Source organism: Xenopus tropicalis, chromosome 7, assembly GCF_000004195.4.
Source record: "Xenopus tropicalis strain Nigerian chromosome 7, UCB_Xtro_10.0, whole genome shotgun sequence".
Taxonomy (NCBI): Eukaryota; Metazoa; Chordata; class Amphibia; order Anura; family Pipidae; genus Xenopus; species Xenopus tropicalis.
The window spans coordinates 117,098,652-117,120,400 of NC_030683.2; the positions used below are offsets into that span (position 1 = coordinate 117,098,652).

Here is a 21,749-nt window from a genome sequence, read left to right on the forward strand (position 1 = left end):
GGTGTGCTAAAATGTGTTGCTTACATATGTGTGGGCTGGAACCTTTGCCCCATATATTTATGCATGATCTCATGTTTAAGGCAGTGCTACTGAAATCCCGGGCCTCTGAATTAGTTGTGTTCCCAATAATAATAAATAGTCGTCTTATGAAGAAACCCCCTTACTACAGATTTCTTTCTAATATACTTATATTCACACATTTGTGTACTTTTAAAGGGATTGTTTTTGAATAATGTAGAGAGTGTTATTCTAAGACCATTTGCAATTGGTCTTCCTTTGTGGTTTTTCATTATTGATTAATTTTTGATATTATTTAGTTTTTTGTTCAACAGCTCTTTAGTTTGGAATGTCGGCAGCAGATAAGTTATTAAGAGTAATAACATTGTGGCCTCACAGAGTAAAAGTTTCGGCTGCTGGGGTCAGTGACCCTCATTTGAAAGCCGAAAAGAAGCCTCAGAAGAAGGCAAATGATTCAAAAACTATTAAAATGGAAGACCAATTAAAAAATTGCTTAGAATTGGCCATTCTACTACATAATAAAAATTCGCTTTTCTTTGAATGGTATTTATAATTTTGCCTTAAAAGTATGATGGTTTTACATTACTTATCTGAGCCCCCATGTCCCCCTATGAGGGGGCTGCTATATTTGTGTAGCAGTAGGCCGTTAGCATTAGAAGCTGTAACTGACAGGCTGAGAAGGGACAGTCAGGTTGGAAAAACAGTCTGGTTTAGGGACTTCAAGTAACAATTACAGGTATGGGACCCATTATCCAGAATGCTCAGGACCTGGGGTTTTCCGGATAAGGGGTCTTTCCATAATTCAGATCTCATACCTTAAGTCTGCTAATAAATTATTTAAACTGAAATTAAACCCAATAGGATTGTTTTGGCTTGAATAAGGATTAATTATATCTAATTTAGAATCAAGTACAGGTACTGTTTTATTATTACAGAGAAAAGGGAATCATTTAACCATGAAATAAACCCAATAGGGCTGCTCTGCCCCCAATAAGGGGTAATTATATCTTAGTTGGGATCAAGTACAGGTACTGTTTTATTATTACAGAGAAAAGGGAGTCATTTAACCATTAAATAAACCCAATAGGGCTGTTCTGCCCCCAATAAGGGGTAATTATATCTTAGTTGGGATCAAGTACAGGTACTGTTTTATTATTACAGAGAAAAGGGAATCATTTAACCATTAAATAAACCCAATAGGGCTGTTCTGCCCCCAATAAGGGGTAATTATATCTTAGTTGGGATCAAGTACAGGTACTGTTTTATTATTACAGAGAAAAGGGAATCCTTTAACCATTAAATAAACCCAATAGGGCTGTTCTGCCCCCAATAAGGGGTAATTATATCTTAGTTGGGATGAAGCACAGGTATTGTTTTATTATTACAGAGAAAAGGGAATCATTTAACCATTAAATAAACCCAGTAGGGCTGTTCTGTCCCCAATAAGGGGTAATTATATCTTAGTTGGGATCAAGTACAGGTACTGTTTTATTATTACAGAGAAAAGGGAATCATTTAACCATGAAATAAACCCAATAGGGCTGTTCTGCCCCCAATAAGGGGTAATTATATCTTAGTTGGGATCAAGTACAGGCACTGTTTTATTATTACAGAGATAAAGGAAATTTTTAAAAATGTGAATTAGTTGATTAAAATGGAGTCTATGGGAGATGGCCTTTCCGTAATTCTGAACTGTCTGGATAATGGGTTTCCGGCTAAGGGGTCCGATACCTGTACATACAAAAGCAAACCTGTTGCTGAAAAATGATCGACATGACTTATAGGGAACTTTTAATGTACATGAATTTTTAGTGTCAGTCTCTCTTTAAGCTGCAGCTGAGAAGTGTAGGTTTTGTCCCATGTGCACAGTGATAGGCAGATCCCATCCATCCCTGTCACTGCATAAAGAGGCGCCACATCATTAGCCTAGTTCTCATACAGATCTGCTGGCTCTGGCTATGTGTCCCAGTAAAACTTTGTTTCCACAGTCCCTCTGTCAGCCAGCACTCTCCCAGCCCCCAAATTCCCTCCCCTGACGACATCAGCAATACAGCAAATCCCCTGGCTGCCCTTGCTCTGTGTGCTTTCAACAGCAGCAGGAAGTTTGGCTCCACCCCCAGCCTCAAGTCAGTTAGCTGCTGAAGGAAGCATGGCTGCTGCTGCTGCTGGGAACTCTCTCACTATAGTAAGCTCCAGGTGCCCTCTCTTCTTCTCTCTCTTTCCCTGACTCTCTCTGTCTCTCCCTTTTTGTATGAGTGTGTGTAGAATGAATCAGTTTATGCTAAACACCTCCTATTTCTGTGCCAGCATCGATGCCATTGATTTAATAATATTCATTGTTTAGTGATGATAATAACAACTGATAAAAATGGCTTTCGTGCGAAAGGAGGGCATGTTGTAACAATAGGGAGCTTTTAATAAGGAAGTCCTGATAACTAATTTCATCTTCAAGAATGTAATGATACAAAAGATCCCAAATTGTGGATTCTAATGAATCTGAACGGCAAGCTTTTTCTGGCGATTTGTGTTTTGTGGGACTAGCAATGAGGATTATAATGTATCTGGATATCAAGGTGTTATTTGGAGATTTGTGGCCCACAGGTAGCTCAGATTTCCAGTGAGTGACAGATCTACTTCTTGCTAGTAAAGGTCCCCCATACACGGGCTGATTCTAGCTGCCAATATCGGTCCCATAGACCGATTCAGCAGGTAATCAACCCATGTATGGGCACTACCGAAGGGACTGCCCTACCGATACCTGGCCTGAAATCGGCTAGATCTCGATCGGCAGGTTTAAAAATCTAGTTGGATCGGGGACTGCATCGGCTCGTTGATGTGGTCCCCGGACCGACTTTTCCTATACCCCTCATTATAATTCTCTGCACCCTCAATGATAAGTTTTCTAATGTTTTTAGCTCCGCACCACTGATGTCATCAAACTTAGCCATGGACACATTAGCATTCGGATGGTTTGGCATCTTTGAATTTTAGAATCTGAAAGATCGGGGGTGGGGGGCGGTTGTCCGTTAAAATGTGGTGGTCCATTTTTCTAGATTTAATCGCATAAGGAGCAGGAGCCGCTGAAAAAGGAGCGTGTATGGGGGCAATTGTTGGTACTGCCTATTGGGGCACTGTGTATAGGGGTACTGTCTGGGGGCAATTGGGGGTACTGTGTATGGGGGGTACTGTCTATGGTGGCACTGTATATTGGAGTATTGTGTATGAAGGCAATTGGGGGTACTGTCTATGGTGGCACTGTATATTGGGGTATTGTGTATGAAGGCAATTGGGGGTACTGTGTATTGGGGCAATTGGGGGCACTTTATGGAGCATACTGTCTATGGGGGCAATTGGGGGCACTGTGTATGGGGGGTACTGTGTATTGGGGCAATTGGGGGCACTTTCTATGGGGGGTACTTTCTATGGAGGCTACTGTCTATGGGGTCACTTGGAGGCACTGTCTATGGTGGCACTTTTTATGGGGGCAATGGGGGGCACTGAGTATGGGGGAACTGTCTATTGGGCCATTGGGGGTACTGTGTATGGGGGGTACTATCTATTGGGCCTTTGGGGGCACTCTGTATGGGGGGTACTGTCTATTGGGCCATTGGGGGCACTGTGTATGGGGGGGCAAAGCTGGTACATAGTTTTAACTCACTTATAACTGACTGCCTTCTCTCTCTATTTGTATTTTATATGTTTCACTAACATCCTCCTTTGGGTTATCTCTGTACTCTGACTCCCCCTCTCACTCCAATGGAAACTCCCTGGATCTTATATTTACAAAAGGTTGTTCTATCTCAAACTTCACTAACTCCCCTTTCCCCCTCTCTGATCACAATCTGCTCACATTTCAACTCTCGCTAACTCCCTCTACACCCTTTGCTGTCCCCCCAAACATACACATATCGAGACCTGCAATCCCTAAACACGTCACACCTCTCTTCTTCCTTTGACTCTCTTCATTCTAACATCCTAACTGTCTCTTGTCCTAACCAGGCTACCTCTGTCTACTACAGCGCACTCGCCACTGCCCTCGCCAATGAGCTTGCTCCTGCCAATACAGAACGCATGAGGCCCAAACCACTCCAACCCTGGCACACTGCTCATACCAAATCCCTCCAAAAACAGTCACGTGCACTTGAGCGCCGCTGGCGCAAATCAAGGTCAGAGTCAGATTTCTGCAGCTACAAATCTGCTCTGCTCTCCTACAACACCACCCTCTGCCAAGCTAAACAAACCTACTTCACTACACTTATTAACTCCCTCTCTAAAAAACCTGCACAACTCTTCTCTACCTTTAACTCTCTGCTGTCCCCTCCTCCGCCCCCGCCATGTGCTTCAGTCACTGCTCAAGCTATTGCTGAGCGCTTTAAAAATAAAACTGACACCATCCGAAGTGACATTGCACAACTAAATCCCCATAAACATTCCCCTCCCCTCCTACACGCTACCCAGTCTCTTCTAGGCTCCTTCTCCCCAATGACTGAAGAGGAAGTCTCAAAACTCTTGTCTTCCTCTCACCCTACTACCTGCCCTCTTGATCCCATTCCTACCAAACTTCTACGTAATGCCAACCCCTGTCTTATCAAAGCCTTTAACTCATCTATTCAATCTCTCGTAATGCCAACCCCTGTCTTATCAAAGCCTTTAACTCATCTATTCAATCTCTCGCTCTCTACTGGAATCTTTCCCTCCCAACTGAAACATGCACTTGTAACCCCTATTCTGAAAAAACCCTCCCTTGATCCCTCCAATCCTACTAACCTCCGACCTATCGCTCTGCTCCCATTCATCTCCAAACTGCTTGAGCGCCTAGTTTACAACCGACTGACGCTATTCCTCTCTGACAATAACCTCCTGGATCCCCTACAATCTGGTTTTAGACAACAACACTCCACCGAAACTGCTCTAACCCGACTAACAAATGACCTCCTTTCGGCTAAAGCCAAAAAACACTACTCGCTACTAATACTTCTCGATCTCTCTGCTGCTTTTGACACTGTGGATCACCCTCTTCTCCTCCAGATTCTCCGCTCTCTTGGCCTTCGTGACACTGCCTTATCCTGGTTTTCATCTTATCTCTCAGATCGATCCTTCAGTGTCACTTACTATGGGGAATCATCTTCTCCCTTGCCTCTTTCTGTCGGGGTTCCTCAAGGCTCTGTCCTGGGCCCCTTACTATTTTCTCTCTATACCTCCTCACTTGGCAAACTAATCAATTCTTTTGGCTGTCAGTACCACCTCTATGCTGACGATACTCAGATCTATCTTTCCTCTCCTGATCTCAACCCAGAGCTTCTAACTCGCGTCTCTTCCTGCCTGTCCGCTATCTCCGCTTGGATGTCCCGACGTTACCTTAAACTAAACCTCTCTAAGACTGAACTGGTTCTCTTTCCCTCATCCAACACCCACATTGTTCCCGAGGTATCTATAACGGTTAACAATTCTACCATCACCCCATCTTCCCAGGCCCGATGCCTTGGGGTTATCCTTGATTCTGCCCTGTCCTTCACTCCTCATATCCAATCACTTATCAAATCATGTCACTTTCACCTAAGAAATATCTCAAAAATACGATCATTTATCACCCAAGATGCTGCCAAAATTCTTATTCACTCTCTTATAATATCTCGCCTGGACTACTGTAACTCCCTATTAATTGGCCTTCCCCTCCAAAGACTGTCCCCTCTCCAGTCCATAATGAATACTGCTGCCAGGCTCATACACCTCTCCAACCGCTCCTCCCCTGCCGTGCCGCTCTGCCAATTCCTGCACTGGCTTCCCCTACCATCCAGGATAAAATTCAAGCTATTGACCCTCACATTTAAAGCAGTTCATAACTCTGCCCCACCCTACATCTCTGAACTCATCTCTAGGTACCTGCTTGTTACGCTCCTCTACTGACCTGCTCCTCAACTCCTCTCTCATTCCCTCCTCACACGCTCGCGTTCAAGACTTTGCAAGGGCTGCCCCCCTTCTCTGGAATTCGCTCCCACAAACTGTCAGACTTTCTCCCAATTTCTCTGCCTTCAAGAGATCTCTAAAAACACATTTATTTAGAGAAGCTTACCCTAATCTAATTTAGCAATACACTGTGCCACACCTCCCACAACTCTGGTCATGCCCATTCCCACACCTTGGGACACATTTACTAAGACACGAATCCGAATTGGAAAAATCCAATTGGAAAACGAACATTTTGCGACTTTTTCGTATTTTTTTGCGATTTTTTCGGCGCCTTTTACGACTTTTTCGGAAATTGTCGCGACTTTTTCGTTACCAATACGATTTGCGCGAAAAAACGCGAGTTTTTCGTAGCCATTACGATGCGCTCGTATCTTGTTGCGACTTTTTCGTATTGAGCGCTCGTAAGCGGCGGGCGAAACTTTCAGACTTAGCATGATTTTGGAAGCCTCCCATAGGACTCAATGGCACCCTGCAGCTCCAACCTGGCCCAAGGAAAGCCTCCCATAGGGCTCAATGGCACTCTGCAGCTCCAACCTGGCCCAAGGAAAGTCTCCCATAGGGCTCAATGGCACTCTGCAGCTCCAACCCGGCCCAGGGAAAGCCTCCCATAGGGCTGAATGGCACTCTGCAGCTCCAACCCGGCCCAAGGAAAGTCTCCCATAGGGCTCAATGGCACTCTGCAGCTCCAACCCGGCCCAAGGAAAGTCTCCCATAGGGCTCAATGGCACTCTGCAGCTCCAACCCGGCCCAAGGAAAGTCTCCCATAGGGCTCAATGGCACTCTGTAGCTCCAACCTGACCCAAGGAAAGTCTCCCTTAGGGCTCAATGGCACTCTGCAGCTCCAACCCGGCCCAAGGAAAGTCTCCCATAGGGCTCAATGGCACTCTGCAGCTCCAACCCGGCCCAAGGAAAGTCTCCCATAGGGCTCAATGGCACTCTGTAGCTCCAACCCGGCCCAAGGAAAGTCTCCCATAGGACTCAATGGCACTCTGCAGCTCCAACCCGGCCCAAGGAAAGTCACCATACTGAAGCTTGAATGAATCCGAATCTTTGGTACTCGGCACGAAGGCTACGAAAAAGTCGCGACAAAATACGAGCGCATCGTAACGTCTACGAAAAACTCGCGTTTTTTCACACAAATCGTATTGGTAACGAAAAAGTCGCGACAATTTTCCGAAAAAATCGCCAAATACCGATCATTACGAAAAAAACGCAATCGGACGCATTCGGCCCGTTCGTGAGTAAGTAAATGGGCCTTTCTTCTTGTAGATTGTAAGCTCTTTTGGGCAGGGCCCTCTGCACCTCTTGTATCGGTTATTGATTGCTTTATATGTTACTCTGTATGTCCAATGTATGAAACCCACTTATTGTACAGCACTGCGGAATATGTTGGCGCTTTATAAATAAATGTTAATAATAATAATAATAATATGTAGGAGTTGCTATATTGTTCACTATAGTACAGTATGAGGGTATAGCACATTTGCATCTGATCCCACCATTTCAACTATATAAAAGGAGTATTTTTAGAAAAAATGGGGTGTGTTAATTGGGGCGTGACCAAAAAAGTGAGTGTGGTCAAAAACGTTGCTGCGCTGCACGCAACAAATTTTTTGTCGCTCTTCATTTTTCAAATGTTGGGAGGTATGCAACTTTTACATAGCAGGGCAACAGTACATTATATTTTAATCACTTTTCATTATGACATTATATAATTTCTTGTCATTTAAAGGAACATTAGTGCAATGAACAGGGCTCAACACACTTTTTGCTTAGAATTTTAATTAGTAAATTTCAATGGTTTTTATTTCTTGCACTAAACAGTCACATTCTACTTCCTGGTCCTCAAGTCAGAACAAATCTGCAGTCAACGGAGAAACCATCTGTATGATCTGCTCTTTATCTCACAGCCTTGCAGGCTGCAGCTTGGGGAAGGGGGGGTGGGGTTCTTCTTAGTGGACTGCTGGTTTTGCTTTGATTGTGCTTGTACAAGTCAGGGAGTAGAATGTGATTTTAGTTTAAATGCAAAAGTGCATTATTCCCTTTGTATTATTTAAGTTATGCTAAGATATTCTGCATCAACCCAAATGGGAACGTTAAGTGCCCTGGGGCACGATATGTGTAGAGACATGGAGATGTTTGTTTTTTAATTCAACCTTAATAAAGAATATTTTTACTTTCATTTTGCGGCCCTGTGGATTTTCTGTGTCCCTGGAGGCCCCCATTCTCCTGTTTTTTTGCTCCCCTAAGATAAGGGTCTGGGCCTTGTGCACCTGGATTACCTACTGAATTTGGTGAGTTGATTTACAATGGGTACTAGTACAGGTATCAGATGCATTATCCGGAAACCCGTTATCCAGAAAGCTCCGAATTACGGAAAACCCGTCTCCCATAGACTCCATTTTAATCAAGTAATTCAGAATTTTAAAACTGATTTCCTTTTTCTCTGTAGTAATAAAACAATACCTGTACTTGATCCCAACTAAGATATAATTACCCCTTATTGGGGGCAGAACAGCCCTATTGGGTTTATTTAATGGTTAAATGATTCCCTTTTCTCTGTAATAATAAAACAGTACTTGTACTTGATCCCAACTAAGATATAATTACCCCTTATTGGGGCAGAACAGTCCTATTGGGTTTATTTAATGGTTAAATGATTCCCTTTTCTCTGTAATAATAAAACAGTACCTGTACTTGATCCCAACTAAGATATAATTACCCCTTATTGGGGGCAGAACAGCCCTATTGGGTTTATTTAATGGTTAAATGATTCCCTTTTCTCTGTAATAATAAAACAGTACCTTGCAATTGATCCCAACTAAGATGTAAATAATCCTTATTGGATGCAAAACCATCCTATTGGGTTTAATTCATGTTTTATTAATTTTTTTTATTAGACTTAAGGTATGGAGATCCAAATTACGGAAAGACTCCTTATCCAGAATACCCTTGGTCCCGAGCATTCTGGATAACGGGTCCTATACCTGCAGTACCATTTTTGTGGTTGTTTGTAACATTGCTTATTATCCAATTAAGAAATAGTATGACATACAATTTTATCAATAGATAAGCAACAGAACTCCCCAAATAAAAGGAATCTGGTAAATACCTTTTAACATAAACATACAGAGGCTAAAATCCATTTTATATTGTTATAGTTAATGGTACCCAAATCCCAAAACGCACCTTTTAGCCCACAAAGATGCAAAAAAAGTTGTACAAACCTGGCCACATAACTGATTAACTTTACTGGATAATCACAAAACACAAGCTCTCAGAGACACTGACCAACCCTGTGTCATTAGGAGATGATGATGGTCCATTCCAGGCAATTTTAAGACCTTTCTTTTATGTTTCCTTTTTGAGTGAAGAAGAATTAGTTTTTAAATAATGCAGAATTGGATCACTGTGACCCTAGTCACATGGGGTTAGTTGGCATTTCTGTGCTTTTGATGAAACTGAACCTGCTGTGTGTTGTGTAAATGGTAAATGTACTAGGTACCATAAATATTATTGAAACCCTTAGAAATAAGTTTAATAAATAAATCTACATGCAATGTAACAATATGAGGAAAATTGATAGTTACTAGCTCTGATATAATTAATGGTCAAATGAATCCACTCTTGATAACCGTAATGAAGATTCTGTCTGTTCTTAAATAAAGTGCTGGTTAAAGAAATAAACTATTTATATAGGGCCCCCCATTAACACACGTGCGCAGTACAAAAAATGTTGGCATGCCCCTTTTTGTGTGTAATATAACCAGCTGACGTTCATCTATAATAAGCAGCTCATTGATTTAATGTGTTAATTAAAAGTCAGTGCATTGGGTGTCAGTGGAGTTTGCCCCTGCCCTCACGCAAGAAGATTTTCTTTATTGGGTCCAGCTGAGATGGGCACACAAGCCACTGCTTTCAGGTCAAATGTTTTTCAAACAGATTTTAAGCCTGCATGTTTCATTTACACAAAAGATGCCAACTGCTCTTCTGTAACGGACAACACACTAGGACAACAGACTAAAAAGCACCTATTACAGTTAGGAGGAAGGATAGCCTACTGGTTAGGGAGTCGGCCCTGGGGCTGGCGGGCTGGGTTGGATAACCAGGGTTCGATTCCCTTAGATGCTTCCTTCCTCATTTTTTTTTTTTTTTTTTTTGCTCAATGTGTTGTTTTTATTGAACATTTTGCAAGGTACATACAGTAAAGAAAATTATAGATTGTAAACAAGCATTCGGAGTTGTAAGATTTACATTCATTCGTTTTCCCAGAGGGGGGGGATTCTTGCCCCTTCCTTAGTTTTTGGACTCTCCCTTGACCCCCAGTCCCAGTACATGGAAGCGGGTCTGTCAGACACGCTCGGGTGCTGTTTTGACTTTTTCAGTGGCTGCATTCACATTTTCCCACCAATCCTCTCTTTGCAATTTAAAAGGGCAACTAAGCTATCAAATTGCCCATTATGCTTGCTTGTGCCTGTGACAGTGGAAGTGTGCTGTCAGTACAATTGTGCGCTATTATCATTCGGGGTCCATGGATGCCACCTGCTTTGGTACATCTGTGCATATTGGGCATCATGTCACCCCATCATGAGTTAAATGCAGCAAATAAAGTAAAATTTTATAGGCAATTTTTAGAAATGGCATAAATACCTTCCAATTTGTGCCTGTATGTTACCCAACCACTTAGATTGTAAGCTCTACAGGGCAGGGACCTCCTTCCTACTATGTCTCATACCTCATGGCACTTATTCCCTGTGCATTTATATATATTTATTGTATTTATTTATTATATCACTTGTCCTCCCTGTGTGTAATTTTGTATTTTGTAAGATTGTACAGCGCTGCATACTCTTGTGGCACTTTATAAATAAAGTTATACACACATACATACATACAATTCACCTGAAAATGTTCACACAAGGCAAATTCCACTACAGGCAGTTGGGGTGAACTGATGACTTCCCCCAATCTGCTAAAAACGGTGCTTAGAATTTTAATTAGTAAATTTCAATGGTTTTTATTTCTTGCACTAAACAGTCACATTCTACTTCCTGGTCCTCAAGTCAGAACAAATCTGCAGTCAACGGAGAAACCATCTGTATGATCTGCTCTTTATCTCACAGCCTTGCAGGCTGCAGCTTGGGGAAGGGGGGGGTGGGGTTCTTCTTAGTGGACTGCTGGTTTTGCTTTGATTGTGCTTGTACAAGTCAGGGAGTAGAATGTGATTTTAGTTTAAATGCAAAAGTGCATTATTCCCTTTGTATTATTTAAGTTATGCTAAGATATTCTGCATCAACCCAAATGGGAACGTTAAGTGCCCTGGGGCACGATATGTGTAGAGACATGGAGATGTTTGTTTTTTAATTCAACCTTAATAAAGAATATTTTTACTTTCATTTTGCGGCCCTGTGGATTTTCTGTGTCCCTGGAGGCCCCCATTCTCCTGTTTTTTTGCTCCCCTAAGATAAGGGTCTGGGCCTTGTGCACCTGGATTACCTACTGAATTTGGTGAGTTGATTTACAATGGGTACTAGTACAGGTATCAGATGCATTATCCGGAAACCCGTTATCCAGAAAGCTCCGAATTACGGAAAACCCGTCTCCCATAGACTCCATTTTAATCAAGTAATTCAGAATTTTAAAACTGATTTCCTTTTTCTCTGTAGTAATAAAACAGTACCTGTACTTGATCCCAACTAAGATATAATTACCCCTTATTGGGGGCAGAACAGCCCTATTGGGTTTATTTCATGGTTAAATGATTCCCTTTTCTCTGTAATAATAAAACAGTACTTGTACTTGATCCCAACTAAGATATAATTACCCCTTATTGGGGCAGAACAGTCCTATTGGGTTTATTTAATGGTTAAATGATTCCCTTTTCTCTGTAATAATAAAACAGTACCTGTACTTGATCCCAACTAAGATATAATTACCCCTTATTGGGGGCAGAACAGCCCTATTGGGTTTATTTAATGGTTAAATGATTCCCTTTTCTCTGTAATAATAAAACAGTACCTTGCAATTGATCCCAACTAAGATGTAAATAATCCTTATTGGATGCAAAACCATCCTATTGGGTTTAATTCATGTTTTATTAATTTTTTTTATTAGACTTAAGGTATGGAGATCCAAATTACGGAAAGACTCCTTATCCAGAATACCCTTGGTCCCGAGCATTCTGGATAACGGGTCCTATACCTGCAGTACCATTTTTGTGGTTGTTTGTAACATTGCTTATTATCCAATTAAGAAATAGTATGACATACAATTTTATCAATAGATAAGCAACAGAACTCCCCAAATAAAAGGAATCTGGTAAATACCTTTTTAACATAAACATACAGAGGCTAAAATCCATTTTATATTGTTATAGTTAATGGTACCCAAATCCCAAAACGCACCTTTTAGCCCACAAAGATGCAAAAAAAGTTGTACAAACCTGGCCACATAACTGATTAACTTTACTGGATAATCACAAAACACAAGCTCTCAGAGACACTGACCAACCCTGTGTCATTAGGAGATGATGATGGTCCATTCCAGGCAATTTTAAGACCTTTCTTTTATGTTTCCTTTTTGAGTGAAGAAGAATTAGTTTTTAAATAATGCAGAATTGGATCACTGTGACCCTAGTCACATGGGGTTAGTTGGCATTTCTGTGCTTTTGATGAAACTGAACCTGCTGTGTGTTGTGTAAATGGTAAATGTACTAGGTACCATAAATATTATTGAAACCCTTAGAAATAAGTTTAATAAATAAATCTACATGCAATGTAACAATATGAGGAAAATTGATAGTTACTAGCTCTGATATAATTAATGGTCAAATGAATCCACTCTTGATAACCGTAATGAAGATTCTGTCTGTTCTTAAATAAAGTGCTGGTTAAAGAAATAAACTATTTATATAGGGCCCCCCATTAACACACTTGCGCAAAAAATGTTGGCATGCCCCTTTTTGTGTGTAATATAACCAGCTGACGTTCATCTATAATAAGCAGCTCATTGATTTAATGTGTTAATTAAAAGTCAGTGCATTGGGTGTCAGTGGAGTTTGCCCCTGCCCTCACGCAAGAAGATTTTCTTTATTGGGTCCAGCTGAGATGGGCACACAAGCCACTGCTTTCAGGTCAAATGTTTTTCAAACAGATTTTAAGCCTGCATGTTTCATTTACACAAAAGATGCCAACTGCTCTTCTGTAACGGACAACACACTAGGACAACAGACTAAAAAGCACCTATTACAGTTAGGAGGAAGGATAGCCTACTGGTTAGGGAGTCGGCCCTGGGGCTGGCGGGCTGGGTTGGATAACCAGGGTTCGATTCCCTTAGATGCTTCCTTCCTCATTTTTTTTTTTTTTTTTGCTCAATGTGTTGTTTTTATTGAACATTTTGCAAGGTACATACAGTAAAGAAAATTATAGATTGTAAACAAGCATTCGGAGTTGTAAGACTTACATTCATTCGTTTTCCCAGAGGGGGGGGGGGATTCTTGCCCCTTCCTTAGTTTTTGGACTCTCCCTTGACCCCCAGTCCCAGTACATGGAAGCGGGTCTGTCAGACAAGCTCGGGTGCTGTTTTGACTTTTTCAGTGGCTGCATTCACATTTTCCCACCAATCCTCTTTTTGCAATTTTAAAGGGCAACTAAGCTATCAAATTGCCCATTATGGTTGCTTGTGCCTGTGACAGTGGAAGTGTGCTGTCAGTACAATTGTGCGCTATTATCATTCGGGGTCCATGGATGCCACCTGCTTTGGTACATCTGTGCATATTGGGCATCATGTCACCCCATCATGAGTTAAATGCAGCAAATAAAGTAAAATTTTATAGGCAATTTTTAGAAATGGCATAAATACCTTCCAATTTGTGCCTGTATGTTACCCAACCACTTAGATTGTAAGCTCTACGGGGCAGGGACCTCCTTCCTACTATGTCTCATACCTCATGGCACTTATTCCCTGTGCATTTATATATATTTATTGTATTTATTTATTATATCACTTGTCCTCCCTGTGTGTAATTTTGTATTTTGTAAGATTGTACAGCGCTGCATACTCTTGTGGCACTTTATAAATAAAGTTATACACACATACATACATACAATTCACCTGAAAATGCTCACACAAGGCAAATTCCACTACAGGCAGTTGGGGTGAACTGATGACTTCCCCCAATCTGCTGAAAACGGTGGTTGCCAAAGTGACCCAATGTGCCATTTTTATATGTAGAATTTGGTTATGTAAAATATATGTATGTTGAACTCCGTGTAATAGCTTTCTTATCTTAGTGAGACAAAGTCAGTGGATAGCCTTATCATTACTTTCTGTGTTTTACATAAGTGTTATTAAAGCTTAGGGGTTTGAAAGTAACAGGCACAGGAACTAAAAATTGTAGCCACATGGTACAATACTTTATTTTTGTTGTATTTATTTGTTATTTTGCTGCTGGAGTCATTCACTCAATTTAAAAAAGTTAGAGGCAGAATAGGGAAGGCAAATCATTTTAAAACTATTAAATAAAACTGAAGACCAGTCAAAAAGTAAGCTGTTCTATAATAAACTGAAAGTCAGCTTGAAGGATAACTACCCATTTAATCTTGCCATACAAGCTCAGAATCGTTTGGGCTGATTTCAACCACACTGCCCAACCCTCTGGGCATGTATGACAAGTCCGGGGGCCATAATTTTCCTTTGTAGATTGAAACAATGAACAATAAACATTTAGCCAGCTATAAATCTTCTTGTGTAACTACAGTCTTTAATGATTACGCCTTGGGAGTATGCAGTTTGTAAGCAAGCGGTGACTAACTTTATTAGATCCCTAAGGAAAAAGGAGTGTATTATTGCTGATAATGGATATCTGGGGCCTGATTATCCTAATGTTTACATAACAGTCTGTTGCTGCTTCTTTTGGCTGGAATATAATGAACCAAATGTAATAAAAAAGATTGTCGGCCTGAGGGTACAGGCAAACAATGCTGATATATACCAACAAATGCCAAGTCTCTCGCTCGTCTATGGATATCGGCTGTGTGTGCGTGTACCCAGCAGATTCAGTGCTTCAGGGTGCAGGCACAACTAGAAGATTTTTATAAGCATAGGGGCAGTTTGTCAGCCCTATGCCCTTAAACCATAGGAAAAAAAATTCTACAAACTGGAGATAATACATGTAGTTGTCCAGTTTTATCAAATGTAAGGCTAGAGAGCATAGATTGATACAGAGCAGGAAGTAGATGCTGATATATCATTGACGTGCCCAAAAAATGGGCATTGACATATTACATTCTCAGTTTGGACAGATCAACTGTGAGTAATGCAATTGGTTGGATCGGTGTAGTTTGGTTGTTTATGTTTGTGGTTGAATGCTATTGGTTATATAGCCCAAAATTGTTCTTTGCATGGTCAGCTTAATAGCATAATTACATACCTGCAAAGAAAAGCACTAAAAATGTCATTTTACTTTGAAAGACTATCTAATGATGTGCTGGAAATGCAGTATTGCGAGAAGTCTGCAGGTCAGGGACCTCTCCTTTTTATCATTTAAACCACTGCCTAGTAGCTTGGGGTCAGGGATGCTAAAGAAGTGAAGAGAAGTGAAGAACAAATCTATTTCATAAGTGGCAAATTATGATTATGCTGAAAGGTTATTTTTTATGTTAAACTTTCTCTGTTAACATTTTGTGTTCACACATATTTGATGGCGCAGATTCCATTGACTTACACCCACCCTCGCTCTTTTTTTCCTACAGGTTGACAGACTTTAAGTGCCAAGATGGCAGAAGCCCACCAGGCTGTGGCATTTCAGTTTACAGTTACTCCTGAAGGAATTGACCTCCGTCTGAGTCATGAAGCACTAAAACAGGTCTACCTCTCAGGGTTACGTTCATGGAAGAAGAAATTTGCCCGCGTAAAGGTAAATGTTAAAAACGTCCTTGTATGGCCTGCTATGTGTCTATTATTTTCTATAATCTATATTAAAATCGTCTGAAGATGCAGAAATGGTCATTTTTTCAGTCTTTCCCACTAACACTTAGAGGTTTTAGACAGCATCAGAGGTCCAATAGAGGCTGGTATAAACTGGCGGACATGGGCAGATCTTTAACCCGTTTGGCTACATGCATGAAAGGCCAGAGCAGGTCAACACCTTATTGTCAGATTCCAAGAAGATCAGATCGTATATGGAAGCTCTATTTGGCAAATAATCTTATGCAGTTGCAGATACAGTCCAGTTATCATCTGAAGGGGTTTACCAAAGATTTGATACATTCATTTGTTTTTTTCTTTTTCTCCTTTTTTCAGAATAGCTTTATTACTGGTGTTTACCCTGCCAGCCCATCAAGCTGGCTTTTTGTTGTTATTGCTATCATGGGGACCTTGTATGCCCGTGTTGACCCATCCATGGGAATGATAGAAAAGATTAAAGAACATCTGCCTGCAAGGTATGGATTTCTTCATGTGTTACTTATTAATAAAAAGTTCCACTTATAGAAGACACTGGTGCAACATGGAAACAGGGGGAGATAGGTGTGCCTGTACCAAATGAACAGAGTTGATCTTACTTTCACAGTAGAAGTGATCCCCTGTAGTTGGTATCACCTACTTCTAAACAGTAAAATAGTTGCACAAATACATTCCCGGTGTTGTAGTCATTTCCTTACAACAGATTGTGCAGATTAAATATTTATTAGGCTAAAGCTGGCCATACACGTGGCGATCTGACGATGTTTCGTACGACCATCGGTCGCACGAAACATCGTCAGATCCGCCACACACCATTCAGGGCTGAATCGGCAGGTAAGGAGGTAGAAACAATAGGATTTCTACCTCCTTCTGCCGATTCAGCTCTGAAGGGAGAATTTTGGTCAGGCGCCTTCTATGGCGCCCGATCAAAATTTTCTAACCTGGCCGATCGGCGAGTCGTCCGATATCAGCAGCTTCCTGCGATATCGGTCGGCTCGCTTACATGCCATACACGCACCGATTATCGTACGAAACGAGGTTTCGTACGATAATATCGGTGCGTGTATGGCCACCTTAAAACCTTAATTGTAGTAAAACACTCAACAGAGCAACACTAAGCACACTGAATTCCAATTGGTCTGTGTAAAGGAGTACTTTGCCATCTACTAATGTGTACAATGTCTAAAATACAATTATAATAATATATCAATATAATGTTAGGCTGTGTTGTACCTTTCTTATAATTGCTCTTGTCTTTTTCTCTTCAATTTTGCAGTAGTTATCTGTCTCATCAGGGCCAGAGCATCGTAAGTGCCCTCCTATTTTCTACAGGACTTTGGTTTGCACTTATTATGACCATGAGGTTTATTCTTAAACAACTCTTATCCTATCATGGATGGATGTATGAGCAACACGGAAAAATGTCAGCCACTACCAAGTTGTGGTTGGTAAGTACTGAATATAATTTTTTTTTTTTGCGAATGAACTGTATTTGTTTAATGACAAGCAGATTTTGTAACATTTTGTGCCCTTTTATTTTAGGGGCATTTGCAATATAAGTCATTGTTAGAGTATATAATACAACATTTCTGCAAATTGCCTTAGAGCTTTTAATTTACTGCATCTGGTTTGTCTTGTGTTTAACTTTGTAAATATGAATGCTGAGGTCTCCTGCACAGTTTACACACACATGTTATGAGAAAAAGCAAATAATAAAAATCAATGCAGAATGCAATAAAAACACCAAAATAACCAATCAAAACAATTTAATGTGGTCAGGATTCTAGTTCTACCAGTCTTACAGCACAGTGATTGCTTTACTGACAAAAACAGAGTGGAACTGAAATTGCAGTATGAGTGCTAAGAATTCTGTATTATTAGTGCTCTTGTTAGTCAGGTTGGGAAATAAATTGCTTTTAGGACTGAAAGACACTTAAGGGCTGCACTTAATTTTGCACCATTGTTGTAACTGTCTGTTGGGAATAAAGTCCTCATGTAAACCACATTGACAGACATGTAAAAAGAGTTCTAGTAAGATCTGTATAAGTAACTGCTGGACTAATGTATTGTAGGGCAGCTTAAAGGTATAGGAGGTCTGCAGTGCTGTAAAGTAAACCACACCATGTGTCTGATGCTGAACATTAGCACTGATAATTGTATTTATCTAATCTATCATGCATAAATTAATTTATCCACTGGTATCCTCTCTTTTCTTTATCTTCATAGGCTTTGGTAAAGATTTTTTCGGGCCGTAACCCTATGCTATACAGCTACCAAGCAGTACTGCCCCGCCTCCCTGTTCCAGGAGTTAAAGAGACAGTGCAAAGGGTGGGTTTCCTAAAGAAAACAACAAGTCTTGGTATTAACAATACATAGAACCATTTTTACTGAGCTCTGTGAGGAAGTATTCACAGATGAAGAATTTAGTTCTGCTATTGTGTCTCTGTAGCTAAGTTTGTTATATGGTTTTATGTACAAGGTTTTTCTATATACACAAGCTTATATATTATTTGTCTTTATAGTACTTGGACTCTGTTAGACCACTGATGAATGATGAAGAGTACAAACGAATGACCGGACTTGCAAAGGATTTTGAAGTGAATTTGGCTCCAAGACTGCAGTGGTATCTGAAGCTAAAATCCTGGTGGGCCGCTAACTATGTAAGAACATTACCCTTTTATACCTCTCACCCTTATATCAACTATTATCTCTCCAGTTATACAATGGCCACAAGTTAAAGTTACTCAATATTATCGAACATTATTCAAATGTTTTGGGGAAATGGTAAGGGGAGGGCATTTTCGTGAGATCTCCCCATGTGTCATTGCCTTATACAAAGTAGTGGGTCGATTATTTTACAAGGCTAGAACAGAGATGGCAGCTAACCCAATCCATCTTTTTTCTAAATGGTAATGTAAATTAAGGTCTCGAAATTACCTTGGGCACATCCTTACCACACTCAAGTCCTGGGGTTAGTGGACATCTGTGCTCAAACATAAATAAATATAATAGTGTCACACCTTTCAGGCAGGTTAGGGCAGAAGGCGTCCCTTAGAGCACTGTATCTGGCCCTGAGCTTCCAGTTGGTCAGACTTGTGCTATACTGATTAATTTCTCTAGCCATATTTAACATTTTTTTTTAAACATTTGTTTATCCTAAACATGTTTTGTAAAGTTCAGCAATGTCTAACTTAATTTTGTCCATATAAAATACTTTATATTTTTTTAGGTGAGTGATTGGTGGGAAGAATATATTTACCTTCGTGGAAGAGGGCCCATAATGGTGAACAGCAATTATTATGCAATGGTGAGTGTATGTTACTATTTAAAGGGGATGTAAAGTCAGAATCTTAACTCAGTGTTTTTTATATATAGCCCTAAAATAGAAAAGCACTATAACAGATGTTGTTTTAAAAAAAAAAAAAAATCAGATGGCAAAGCAGTTATAACAGGGTTAATACACAGCTAACTGGAGCTCTGAATTCCTCAGTGCCTGCGGCGTGCAATGGACCTATGACAACCCTGTAAAAAAACTCCTTTGCTTTTTTTTCAAGTCAGGTATAGGACAGTCCCTGCTTTTTTTTTTTTTTCTTCAAGTCTGGTACAGAGCAATCCCCTACTTTTTTTCACATCAAGATAGCCACTGGCCCTGTAGGTTTCCAGGAGCTGTAATCAGAGCTTATTTCATGGGAATAGTATAAGATGCAAAATACAAAGGCAAAATTAAAAATGGTAGAGCATTTTAATGGGTTTATATTGCAAAAGTATTTCATTTGGTCTATATAACACACACACACACAGATTGATTTTTGACTTTACATCCCCTTTAACACAGCTTGCTGTTTTGTGTGATGTATTAAAATTATCTGGTTATGTATAAGTTTCAGATTCCATTTACTGGGGTGGGACTTGAGAACCAAATACATGGGACCTGTTATCTTTCTGTAATTTGGGTCTCCATAACTTAAGTCTGCTAAAAATCATTTAAATATTGAATAAACCCAATAGGCTTGTTTTGCCTCCAATAAGGATTAATTATATCTTAGTTGGGATCAAGTACAGGTACTGTTTTATTATTACAGAGAAAAGGGAATCATTTAACCATGAAATAAACCCAATAGGGCTGTTCTGCCCCAATAAGGGGTAATTATATCTTAGTTGGGATCAAGTACAGGTACTGTTTTATTATTACAGAGAAAAGGGAATCATTTAACCATTAAATAAACCCAATAGGGCTGTTCTGCCCCCAATAAGGGGTAATTATATCTTAGTTGGGATCAAGTACAAGGTACTGTTTTATAATTACAGAGAAAAAGGAAATCATTTTTATAAAATTATGATTTGCTTATAATGGAGTCTATGGGAGATGGCCTTTCCGTAATTTGGAACTTTCTGGATAATGGGTTTCCAGATAAGGGATCCCATACATATAAAAATGTTAATACTATGTCAGATTCTTTATTAAAATCAAAATGTGTTTCTCGTTTGGCATTAGGACTTTCTGTATGTTACTCCTACTCCAGTTCAAGCTGCACGTGCAGCTAACACTGTACATGCTATCCTACTGTACCGACGCAAAGTCACTCGTGAAGAGCTGAAGCCGGTGAGAAAAATATATGGATATTGTAGAAAATAAGAACATAATGTATATTAGTGTGTGTATGGAATTTATATATAAGATATACTGCAGGGCAGCTTATTAATGCACACATTGACTTTTTATTATTGAATGCTTTCATTGCTAAAGTTTGCAGTAGTTTACGTTTTGCAGCATATATGTGGGGGATCACTATTTAGAACTGCCTGTTAAGTGAGGGGTTTCAGTGTTTGTTGTGGGCCTATAAATAGCACTGACAACCGAGCCGATTCTTAACTTATAGGTTGGAATGCAAAAATGGCTCCTCATGCTGGTTACGGTGGGTCTTGTTATCCTTTAACAATGTGTCATTTCTTCCTACTGTAGAAAATTAAAACAAGGTGCAATCATTTGCAATCCCTTCTTGGGTCACAGTTAAAATACAGTATCTGTATTAGGGGAATCTTGTGTGAGTTAGATCTCCTTCATATTGCTAGGGATTGGAGTTCCGGCCAAACCTTCATATCAATTTACTTGCATTGTTATCTCCCCCCCCATGGTATCCCTCTGCGATGGCTCTGTTTCTTGGCTGTGCTTGTATTCTGCCTCCCCTTCTTAAAACTGGGTACAGAGCAGAGTCCCTGGCTCCATAATCCCGCTGTGCTCGTCCCAGTGGGAGCGCACCTTTAACACCACCCGCATCCCCGGAGAGGAGACAGGTGAGTGAGCGGGTGATCAAGATCTCAGCCTCATCAGTTTTCCCTTAATGGTGAATGGTACCTAACAATGACCAGCGTTTCCTGTCTGTTCTTACTTTCTAATTTGGACTTCTGTACAAAATGACTGGGGATTTGCCTTTTGTATTTGGAGCTGTTGTATTTTTTTTAATAAAAGTTTCTGTTCTGCACTATATTAGAGTCACAGTATCTGCCGTCTGCATTGTTAATGTAGTTTTAGCTTTTCCCTTGATTTCAGCATGAGCATCATTGCATTTCAGCTGCTTGAATAATGCCCCATGTGCTTAATGCTTACAATAACAGCTCCCAATATTTTTTGCAAACCCCCAGCACATATAAAAACGTAGCAAACTGAACTCTTGTAAGGGTGAAAGTTTGTCTATGTCTTTGCATGTGGTATTTAATATGGAGAGAATTACTATATTAATATGTAACATTATCCCTTTGAAGTGGTGGAGTCTCTTTATTGATTAGTGTATTCTCTT

General features: G+C 40.3%; 1 protein-coding gene across 1 annotated transcript in view; it reads left to right on the forward strand.

Moving 5' to 3' along the window:
• Positions 1-2,190: 2,190 nt before the first annotated feature.
• cpt1al (carnitine palmitoyltransferase 1A (liver) like) overlaps positions 2,191-21,749 on the forward strand; it is a gene marked incomplete at its 3' end in the record, with an annotated part of 34,924 nt that continues 15,365 nt past the window's right edge. The window contains 8 exon segments of the mRNA NM_001113828.1: positions 2,191-2,203; positions 15,741-15,904; positions 16,291-16,430; positions 17,228-17,399; positions 18,178-18,279; positions 18,474-18,611; positions 19,181-19,258; positions 20,447-20,554. Coding sequence (NP_001107300.1) covers positions 15,764-15,904; positions 16,291-16,430; positions 17,228-17,399; positions 18,178-18,279; positions 18,474-18,611; positions 19,181-19,258; positions 20,447-20,554 — 879 coding nt within the window. The 5' untranslated portion in view covers positions 2,191-2,203; positions 15,741-15,763.